Source organism: Ursus americanus, chromosome 28 (assembly GCF_024610735.1).
Source record: "Ursus americanus isolate L20-20 chromosome 28, mUrsAme1.1.p, whole genome shotgun sequence".
NCBI lineage: Eukaryota > Metazoa > Chordata > Mammalia > Carnivora > Ursidae > Ursus > Ursus americanus.
Window position 1 is genome coordinate 28,669,098 of NC_142154.1, and position 11,280 is coordinate 28,680,377.

Here is an 11,280-nt window from a genome sequence, read left to right on the forward strand (position 1 = left end):
CTGGGGGGTTTTTTTTGGCGGGGGGAGGGACTTTGTCTTTATAGACTCTTTTCTATTACGGATTCATGGTTTGTTTTTAACATTCAACACCAGTAAATCCATTGGCGTCTTTATCTTCTCCCCCATTTACTGAAGGGGTACTCATCAGGCACCGGGACTACACACACACAGGAACACAATTCCATTCCTAAGAAATTCAGAAGTGTAAAAGAGGCAAACAGTAAACACAAAATTACACTGCCGTATTCCAGCAGCCATGAGCGCGCCTGGGGGTTGTGGGACCCCGCAGGAGGGATGCAGCCTGGGAAACCGAGCTAACGTGAAACGTTTGAGGAGACTTAGAATTTCCTGTGACTTTTTGTCTGCAACTTTATTTTTGTTTATTCCACTTCTCTTTTGCCTTCTTCTTGCCCTCTTGTGGGCTCCCTGAATTTTCGGAACTCCAGTTTGCCTTGGCAGTGTTGGCTTTGACTGTAGCATGCTGCCCAGCCTCTGAAGTAATCGTTCTAGATATTATACACACGTACTTAGCTCACTGGTGTTCACACTCTTAAGTGTAGAAACCTTACCCCCTTCACCCGTTCCTGTTTATAATAACCTTACGTATTTCCTCTACATACTTAAAAATGCGTAAGGAAAGTCTAACTGTATCCATAACGTCACATCTTCCATTGTTCTTCCTTCCTGATGTTGCAAGATGTCTTATCATTTCCTTTCTGTTCAGAGATCCTCCTTTCGCCTCTTTACTTTTAGGTTAGGTCAGCTGGTGACAAACTATATTAGTTATCCTTCATCTGAGAATATCTTGATTTCCCTCTTTACTCTTGAGGTGATTTTCGCTGAATATAGAATTTGCAGTTGACACTTTTCTTTCAGACCTGAAAAATGTGCTTCTTCCTTTTGGCCTCCATGGTTTCTGACAAGAAATCCACTCATTTGTTTCCCCCCCATAAAGGAAGGTGTCATTTCGCTCTTGCTGCTTTCAAGACTTTTTTCTTTAGTTTTCAGACATTTGTTGTATGATGTACCTTGGCCTGGATTTCTTTGGGTTTAACCTGTATGGGATTCATTCAGCTTCTTGACTCCGTAGGCTGAGGTCTTTTGCCATATGGGGGAAATCGCAGCCATCATTTCTTGGCATGCTTTTCCTGTTCCACTCTCTTTCTCCTCACCTTCTGAGACTCTGACGACGTTATAGTCCTGCAGGCTCCAAGGCTGTGTTTTATTGTTTTCTGTATTTATTTTCCAATCTATTTTCTGTTGTTCAGATTCGGTAATTTCTATGATTATCTTCAAATTTATGGGTTCTTTCTTCTGTTCAGTCTAGTTCACTTTTATCGCAGATTTCAGTTCTAAAACTTCTATCTCGTTCTTTGTAGCTTCTGTTTCTTTGTTAAGAGTTGAGGCATTTTTATGATGGCTACTTTAAAATCCTCCTATCCAAGTCAGAGTTATCTTAGTGTTGGCATCTGTTGTGTTTTCTCATTCAAGTTGAGAATTTCTTAGCTCTCAGGTTTTTCTTGTTTTGTTTTTTAATCTGGACCTTTAGGGTATTGAGACTCTGGATCTTATGTAAATCTTCTTAGAGCACTTGGGTGGCTCAATTGATTAAACATCCGAGTCTTCATTTCGACCCAGGTCATGATCTCAGGGTCGTGAGATCGAGCCCCATGTCAGGACTCTGCACTGAGCATGGAGCCTGCTTAAGATTCTCTGTCTCCCTCTCCCCCTCCCCTGCTCGCACACTAAAAAAAGAAAAAGAAAGAAAAAAATATATATATTTATATTTATATATGTGCCAAGGGGGTGGAAGAGGGGCTGCAGTTTCTCTGTGGTGTGACTGGAGGACAGCAGTTACCATCTGTAAGTCTCCTGTGTCGCCAGATGGCCCTTCTCCTGGTCCCCTGGCTCAAGAGAGCGTGCTTTTGTTGGAGCTGTGTGCCGGTGTTTCTCAGGTGCCAGTCTCCAGCACGCAGCCCAGGACACATGGAGCAAAAAGAACCCCTAAGGACTGCTCTGCTCTGTTGTTCTTCAGTCCCTGAGGATCTCAGCGAGTCTGTCTTCTCCTCACCTTTGAGAGTCTTCTGTTTCATATGTAATGTCCGAGGTTTTCCACTGTACTTGGAGGAAGAGGGGAAAGTGAATCTGCTCCATTTTTCCAGAAGCAAAGGTCAGGACTACAGTCAGTCCTTTACTTTTTGATGCTTACAATTATCGCATCCTTGGCCAGTGGGACAAGCTGGCTCCTCTTGACAGCCCTCATTATTGTTTGGTAGCTTCCCTGCACCCCAAGATGTTCTAGGCCACTTGTCTTAGTCAGCTCAGGGTGCTGTCACAAAATACCATCGGCTGGGTGGCTTAAACAACAGACGTTTATTTCTCATAGTTCCAGAGGCCGGGAAGTCCACGATCAAGGAGCTGGCAGATCTGGTTCTTAGTAAGGGCCTTCTCCTGCTTTGCTGTTCTCATGTGGCCTTTTCTTGGTACACGTTTGTGGATACTGTCTTTCTCTTCTTATAAGGGCACTAATCCCTTCATGAAGGTCCCACTCTCATGACCTCATCAAAACCTACTTACTCTCCAAAGCCCCATCTTTGGCAGGAAGAGCAGGGCTGTCTCCTTTCTCTACTTGGAGCATCTGGCACTGGGGCCACATGCCTGCTGCCAGCCTGCAGACAAGGCCACCACAGGAGGCAAAGCCATGGACATCATAGGACTGGGAGCGAGAAGCCTGATTTTCCTATCTACAGACAAGCTGTTTCATTTCGGTCCTCCTTCTGCCTCACCCCTGACCTGCCTCAATCAGCAGCTGAAAAAAGAAAATGAATAATGGGTCAGGGATGTATGTCACTTGGTTTCTCTGACAAAAACCTTTCATCTGAACCCAAAAGGAAACCTGTACACACACTCCTTTACACTTCTTTTATTCTTCCTGCTCGTGAAAACTGTTGACAAGTGCCTTTCAGGGGGGAAGGCAATGCTGGAAAAGTCCTCAGAATCCTTATGCTGAATTCTCAAGTGGGAACCTAGCAAGCCAGAGATCTGGAAGGCCAGGCCTCCAGGGTCCTGGAGCTGGGGCCACCCACGAAGAGGAGTTCGGAGGGCAGCGACTCAACACGGGCCCCAAGCACCCTTCTCCTCAGCCCAGGGAGCTCATCAGGGTCTGGGCCTGCTTCAGTTCTGCAGAGAGAAGAGGTGAGCAGGCGGGTGGCAGTCAGGTGGGATCTGGGAGGGCTCCTTCCCCCTCCAGCTACAGCTGAGTCTCACCTGCCAGGAGGACCTGGAACTTGTCTGCTGAGAGGGACATGGCCACCGGCTGGACTGGGGCACCCGAGGCAGCTGCCACCTCCAGCCTCAGGTGCACCACGGGCTCTTCCACGGACCGAAGCAGGCTGGAGTTCAGGGTGTAGTCCACCCGCCAGCCCACACCTGCCAGCCTATTCACTGTGAAATGGCGTGGGGCTCTCAGGATCGCAGCCTGGTAAGCCACACGGCCCTCAGCCCACACCTGGCACGGCTCTCAACCCTTCAAGTCTGTGTGACCTTTGAGAACCTCTCATCCCTCTGACCCAGGGAAGGTGCGCAATAATCAGAAGCAAGATTATCCACAGCAGATCTCAGAGGAAAGAAACCTGGGCTGGAGGCAGGAGTCCTGGTTCCATGACTGCTTGAAATGGGACTCCTTTCTGAGGACAAGCACCTCCCATGCAGCATGCACCTTCTGGAATGGAACCCGAACCCCATCCCGGCCCCTCCCACACTCACCACGCAGGCTGCAGGCCCGCAGGTGCTCTTGCAGGGGGCTTTGCTTCTCCTCATAACAGCGACACAGGCTGGCTGCGTGCTCTGCGGACAGAATGGAGGTCCCTTGACATAGCAGGTCGGGGCTCAGACTGCTCACAGGGCGGGTCTCAGGCACTTGCCCTGGCCTGCTGCCCAGGTTACCCACCTGCCTGCCTGCATACCCTACCTTTGGGGAGCCCCAGCTGCTGCAGTTCACTGGACAAGGACTCGCCATCCACGCTATGCTTGGCCGCACTGGAGAGGATGAAACTAAGCACTGCCACCGTGGCCTTGACATCGCCCGACTCTGGGGGGACCCGTGGGTGGGGTAAGGGGGTGTCGCTGTGGCCTCAGCCACCTTCTTCTTGCCCCACTATCTTCAGCTCACAGAACCCAGGCCTCCTTGAGCCATGAGCACTGCTACTGCCTCAGCGGAAGCGGCAGAGGGCGGGACTGGCAACACCGTTCTTCCCCTGCTGCTCCCCTGCTGAGGCAAGTGTGGCAGGACAGGCTGCTGGGAGGGCGTCGGCGCTAAGCCCCAGGCTAAGTACCCAGGGGGCCGAGGTCTGCGGACTCAGTGGGGTACTCACCAAACCTGGCATCAGCGGTGAGCTTCAGGATCTTCTCGTACTGTGGGGAGAGGAGGCCCTCAGGGGGTGCCGGGCCCCTGGCACCCCAGCAGCAGCCTGATCGCCCACCCCCTGGGTCCTGTGCACCTTCAGGGCAGTAGGGCTCACAGGGTCATGGGACAGTGGGGTGGCAGGCCCTGCACTCACATCAATCCCCTGTCCCAGAAGTTCCTTCAGCACCTGGCTACACAGCAGCCTCAGCTTCACGGAGGACTGGAGGGGAAGGCCTTGCATGAGCCAAACCGGCCCACCCCACCCCTCCATGCTGGGGGGCTGCCTCGGAGGGGGCTGGCCACATGATCAGAGTCACACAGCAGGCTAGGACACGCTGAGGGCACTGAGGCCCCAACCTCAGGGTGACCTCACCACCCTCCATCCCCAAAGCCCCCAACCCCAATCCCTGCCTCCTCCCACCCTAGCAGACCCCGTGCACTCAACAATCTTGGCCAGCGTGCTGATCTCCGCCAGGACCCAGTCAGGACAGTCCAGATCACCACAGAACCGGAACCTCTGCACAGGAGTGAGGCAGGCGGTCAGGATGGGGGGCTGAGGCGTAGCCAGGTATCTCCCGTATTATTGCTCTTCAGGGATCCCTGCTCCCTGTCCAAGATGGATGCCCTCTGGCCACTTGTTCTCTCCTATTACCAGGCTGTTTCGAGAACCCTCTCATGGTCCCACCTGCCACCAAACCTTGCTCTGTTGCCTATCCTAGGCCTTCATGGGCTCAGCAAACATTGTGGCAAACTTCTCTGTGGCGGACCCCACTCTAAATGCTGCGGGTACAGCACAGAACCATGTCTTTGTCATGACGTCAGTGACCTCTCACTTCCTCCTCCTTCCCCTCCCCAGCTCCAGCCACACTGGCCTCCCTGCTACTCCTGTCACACCAGGCACTCTCCCACCTTGTCCTTGCTACCCCTCCGCACACCTTGTTCTCTCACTTCATTCTGGTCTCTGCTCAAATGGGCCTTCTCTGACCATACCTGCTTTCTTTCTTCTTCTTCTTCTTCTTTTTTTTAAAGATTTACTTATTCGAGAGAGAGCGCGAGAACAGGAGCGGGAGGGGCAGAGGGAGAGGGAGAGAGAATCTCAAGCGGACTCTGCACTGAGCGCAGAGCCTGACCCAGGGCTTGGTCCCAGGACCCTAAAGATCACGACCTCAGCTGAAACCAAGAGTCGGACACTTACCAACTACGCCATCCAGGCGCCCTGACCATACTTTCTAAAACAGCTCCTTGCATAAGGAAGTTTCAGAGGGTATGTTCATTATCTTGATCGAGGGAACATACACATTTCAGAACTTACTGAACTGTACGTTTATATGTGTGTTATTACTGATTTTATCTCAGTAAAGCTGTTAAAAAATAAAATAGCTCCTCTCTATCACGCTCTAGCCCCTATCCTTCTTTCTTGATCTCCACAGCAGACGTCACACTCATTATTTATTCGAGGTCTGTCTCCTGTTAGAATGCAAACCCACCCTGTCGGCCACATCTTCTCAATATCCTCCATTCCCTGGATCAGCTGTCCTTTGCCCTGTCTGCCTAGCAACGCTCTCTGTCACAGCAAGATACGTGTCCAGCTTTCCACACCTCTCACATGTGGGCTGCTTACAGATGCTGGGATCAAAACTCCGCAAACTGAGGACACCTCCCACCCACGTTCTCCTGATTCTGCTGGGCCCTCGGTGCTACCAGTCACCGTCTCAGCCACTTCAGACCTGCTCCACGACCCTTCAACCACCAACCCTCTTGCTCTTTTTCACCTGACCCCACAGCACTGGTGCTTCTATGTGGGTCTCCCATGAAGTCCTCAAGCCATGGTCACAAATGACAGTCACTAAATCTGCTTCCTCTTCCGCAACTCCTCAGCAGCCTCCCACATGAACCCGTACTCTCCTGGATTTCTCCCTGTCCTGGCCTTGGTCTCATTTGCTGGCTCACCCTCCTTCTCCCAACCCCCAAATGGTGATCCGCACATTGCCTGCATCATTACTCTGGGACAGGGGCCTGGGACAACCGGTGAGATTATGGGGTATTAAGGACAGTCTTGCACTTCTGTCTATTCCAGGAGTTTTTAACCTTTTTCTGCCATAGCTTCATCTGGCATCTGGTAAAGCCTATAGGCCTTTCTAAAACCATGTTTTTAAATGCATAAAATACACAGGACTGCAAAGGACACTAAGTTATCAAAATAGTCAAACAAATTGGTGATGTTATGTTTCAAGTCTAATACCCATAACTTAAAAACGATCTGCATAAATACGTGAACAATGTCACCAGCTATAATATGATACGAAAATATCTCTAATTTCTATCGGTGACAAAGTCAGAAGTGCTGTTAATACTGGGGTTGGTTGCCAACATTCATAATTGAAGGAAATCCTAAAATTCAGTTTGAAATTAGTGAAAATTAAGATGGAGATTTTTCCTAAGTTCACGGGCCCTGGACTTCTACCCACAGAAGTCTTCTACCCTCTCTGTATTATTTACATTTTTTACAGTGTGTTCCTTGTGTAATTTCTTAAAATGCTGACATTTCTCTAGGTTTTGCCGTAGGTCGTCTCTTCCCAACTCACATCGCTGAGATGTTACATGTTTTTAGGCTTACAATGATCGTCTTTGTGCTGATGGGTCCCCAATTTATAACTGCACTGTAGTTTCTCTTCTGAGCCTCAGACCCTTAAATCTAGACTGTCTTCTAGCCAGCTGCACCTGCTGGCTCGCAGAAACCCCACACAGCGCCACCTATCAACGTTAACTTTTGCTGTTTGCACTGAAACCTGCGCCTCCTCCTGTGCCTCCCACCGCACTGAGCCAAGCTCACCTGGGAGCCAAGCCCAAACACCCGGCTCTCCCTTTCCCCTCGTGCATTCCCCCACTTCTTTCTCCACTCTCTCCACCCTAACTCAGGTCACCACCATCCCCCGGAGGTCTGCCGCCCCGGCGTGGCTTCTCTGCTCCCCTCGTGCTCGCTCCACAAGTCAGCCAAAAGGATTTTCCTAGCTACCCAGGGCCTCTTCTTAAAGTCTAAACTCCTTTCCGTGCTCTCAAGACCCAGCAGGATTTGCCCTTTGCTACCTGTTGAGCCTCATGTTTCGCTAACCTCCAGCTGATACCCTTCCAGCTTCACCCGTCAATAGTGAAATGCATCCATTGCTAGGGAGCCATGCTCTCTCACCTGAAGCCTCTGAACATGCTGTTCTCTGTCTGAAGATAGAGCGCCCCTCCCCAAGCCTCCTAACCCCTGGCACACAAACTGCACTGCAGCCAGCCAGTTTTCTTCCCTGCCCCCACGCCCTCCGGTGGCTGTCACCGTCAGGAAGCCTTCCTAAAGCTACACACGAGGCACAGTTAGGTCCCTTCCCCTCCAGTCTTAACTATGACTGCCAATTCAAGCCTCCTGCAGCTTAAGCCCCAGGGCCTGGCACACTGCACGGTGCAGAGCAGGCCCTCAGCTGAAGCAATGAATGGATGGAGGACTTGAGAAGCTCCAATCCCACGTCTACTCCTTTCTGGCTCTGGGAAGGATGAAAGGACTTCCGAACAGGACGGAAGACTGAGCCTAATTCTATGCAAGTTCTCCTCCAGGTCGCGCAGGAGGGCCGGGAAGAGGGCACCTCCGGGAGGTCGTCCGGGGTCGAGGAAGGCCTGGAAGCGCGCCCGCTCCGGGCAAGCTCCACTTCCTGCCCTGAGGGGTGCGGGCCCTTCCTTCCCGCCGAGGAAGCACCGGGACTCCAAGCCCGCAGACGCTCGGCCCTCACGACCGCACCCAGGTGTCTGCCGACGGGCCGGGGCTGCCTCCACCACCCGCGCCGGCGCCCGCTCGCCCGCGGCGGCATAGGCGAGAATCAGGGGCCTCGCTGCCCGCCCCGGGGCCACGCCTCCCGTCACCCCGCAGCTCTCACCATCGCGCCAGGAAGCCGCCTGGCCTTTCTCCTCCCCGCGCGCCCGGTCAGCTGACGCGGCGGTCACGTGGTGTGGGCGGGGCCTCCACGGGCAGGGCGGGGCGGGGCGGGGCGGGAGCGATCGCCGATGGCGGTGCTGGGAGCCTACCGGGAAGAGAGATGAGCTTGCTGTCTCCCCAGAACCCCTTCCCGGAAGTGACCGGCGCCACCCCCGCTCCGAACGGTTTAGCTAGAAAAGAGGGAGTAGGAGCCATTGAATGTGTTCAGCTTAAGGGTGCAGGAGTCCGGGAGCCCTTTCTGGCACTTGGAATGATTCCCTAGCGAAGGGGGGTTCAGGTCGTTCCCTGTTTCCCGCCAGATAGCTATGGGCTGTGGCAAAAACCAAAATTTTAAAAATGTTACTGAATTATGATACACGTAGAGAAAATTGTACTATTGTAAGTATAAAGCTTAAATGAATTTTCATAAACTGTATAGCCCACGTCCCCAGCACCCAAATAAGGAAACATTACCAAGTAACCCGCATAGCTCCTCCGAGTACCTGAGTATTTTCTTTCATTCTGATGAACTCCCCTTAGTTTCCTTAGTTACAACTGGCTGTAACAATTTACATGCTCAGAACTCTCCCTGTGGCTTCACCAACATTAGATGTTTATCTTAGTTTTTCTCAGTCGAATGGGAGAAAAACAGGTTGTTTTAAGCTGCATTAGTCTGCTTACTGGTGAATTTGAGCAAAGGGTGGTCTAGGAAAACTAAGTTTCCAATATTCACTAAAAGAGGTAAAAACAAAAAACAAAACAGGAACAGCACCAAAAATATCCTGGAGAATACACTAATAACCAAAGAAGAAATTGAACAATTTGAGATCTCTTTTTGATTACAGATGCCACCCCCCATAAACCAGGCCCAGATGGTTTTATTGTTGCAGCCTTTCAAGCTTTCAAAGGACAGAACCCATCGCAATTAAACTGCTCCATAAATAGAAAAAGATGAAAAGCTTCCCAATTTGCACTATAATCGATCTCATTTATAAAGAGCTTTTTAAAAATCATAAACGTCAGCATGTTGAAGTCAACAATGTATTAAAATACGACACTATGTCAAAGAAAAATTTCATCTTAAGAATTATAAGACCCGTTCAACTTCTGTTTCATCGTATTAATAGGTTAAAGAAGAAAACAGTTGATCGGCTTGGAAAACCATTTTTGATTCAAAAGGAGAAAAAAGAAAAATTGGAAATAGGTGGAAACTGCCTTAAGCTGATAGAGTATTTGAAAAATGAAAGAGCAAATATGAGACTTAACATCAGACAAAGTATTTAAATCTGGAAACAAGGCAAAAAGGTGGGTGGTGTGTCCTTTTAATGTCATGCTGGAGCATTGTCTCACAGGTTTGTTTCACAAACAGAGATTGTTTGACTATGGAGAGCAGTGGTTCTCAGAGTTTACAGTGCATCAGAATCACCCGAGGGGTTTGGGGAGACGGAGGTGCTTCTCGTCCTCAAAGTTTCTAGTTAAATAGGCCTGGGACAGGAAACGAAAATGTGCAATTTCCTCACGTTCCCAGGCGATGCTGATGCTTCCGCTTTGAGGACTGTACTGTGAAAATCACTAATGTAGGAAAATGTACCTGAAAAGTTATATGTTAACTGATAGATTTCTGTCTAGTAGAAAAGATAACCCCAAAGATAACAGTTTTATCGCTCTGTAAGATCAACAGGTTTTCTAATTCCACACACACTAGAAATGCTTCTTCTCAAAATGTTATTTAAACTTGCCTTACCATCTTACTGATTCCCTCATTGATTAAATATTTGACACACATTCTTTCATTATTTGTATGACAGTCATTTTTTTACTTTTTGCAAATTAAACTTTTTTTTAAAGATTATTTATTTATTTATTTGACAGAGATAGAGACAGCGAGAGAGGGAACACAAGCAGGGGGAGTGGGAGAGGAAGCAGCAGGCTCCTAGCGGAGGAGCCTGATGTGGGACTCGATCCCATAACGCCGGGATCATGCCCTGAGCCGAAGGCAGACGCTTGACAACTGCGCCACCCAGGCGCCCCATTATAGTATTAAGTCTTTTAACCCATGATCATGGGACGTGTTGCCATTTATCTATGTCTTCTTTAGTTCTTTCTGCAATGTTTTGTAGTTTTCATTGTACAAATCTTTCATCTCCTTTGTTAAATCAATTCCTAATTATTTTATTCTTTTTGATATTATTTTAAATGAAATCACTTTTGTAATTTCCTTTTTAGATTGTTCATTGTGTATAGAAATACAGCTGACTTTCTGTGCTGATTTTGTGTCCTGCTATTTTGCTAAATATATTTATTCTAACAGGTCTTTTTTGTTCATGGAATCTTTAGGGCTTTTCAACCTTCCTTTTCAGTTTGGATGCCTTTTTCTTGTCTGATTGCTGTGGCTAGGACTTTCCGGTACTATGTTGAATAGAAGTGGTGACAGTGGAAATACTTGTCTTGTTCCTGATCTTAGGAAAAGCTGTTAGTCTCTCACCATTGAGTACTATGTTTGCTGTGGGTTTTTAATATATGGCTTTTATTATGTAGAGGTAATTTCCTTTAATTCCTATTTTGTTGAGTGTTTTTTATAATGAAAATGTGCTGCATTTTCTCAAATGCCTTTTCTGCATCAATTGAAACAATCATGTGTTTTTCCCCTTCATTTTGTCGATGTGGCATATTGATCCATTTTCACGTATGGAACCATGCTTGCAAATTCCAGGAATAAATCCCACTTGGTCTTGGGGGTATATCATTTTACCATGCTGCTGAATTCTTCTTGTTAGTATTTTGCTAAGGATTTTTGCATCAATGTTTGTAAGGGATGTTGGTCTGTAGTTTTCTTGCAGTGTCTTTGTCTGGCTTTAGTGCCAGGGTTATGCTGGCCTCATAGAATGAATTAGGAAGTATCTCTCCTTTTCAAATTTTTAGG

The 11,280-nt window shown here is 48.8% G+C and overlaps 1 protein-coding gene across 1 annotated transcript; it reads right to left on the minus strand.

The window, feature by feature from the left end:
* Window positions 1-2,908: 2,908 nt before the first annotated feature.
* On the minus strand, window positions 2,909-8,374 carry COMMD4 (COMM domain containing 4). Its single transcript, XM_045795162.2, has 8 exons — window positions 8,320-8,374; window positions 4,851-4,922; window positions 4,560-4,625; window positions 4,374-4,413; window positions 3,971-4,090; window positions 3,766-3,846; window positions 3,268-3,444; window positions 2,909-3,180 (listed from the first exon to the last, which is right to left on the minus strand). The coding sequence occupies exons 1-8, from the start codon at window positions 8,320-8,322 to the stop codon at window positions 3,140-3,142; spliced, it is 600 nt and encodes a 199-aa protein (XP_045651118.1). The 5' UTR covers window positions 8,323-8,374; the 3' UTR covers window positions 2,909-3,139.
* Between the last annotated feature and the right edge of the window lie 2,906 nt (window positions 8,375-11,280).

Excerpts from the sequence above, each read along its gene's own strand:
- COMMD4 (XM_045795162.2), bottom strand. Across the intron at positions 4,626-4,850 it reads TCAGCACGCTGGCCAAGATT|TCCTCCGTGAAGCTGAGGCT; the intron begins GTTGAGTGCACG and ends CTTCCCCTCCAG. Across the intron at positions 3,181-3,267 it reads GTTCCAGGTCCTCCTGGCAG|AACTGAAGCAGGCCCAGACC; the intron begins GTGAGACTCAGC and ends TTCTCTCTGCAG.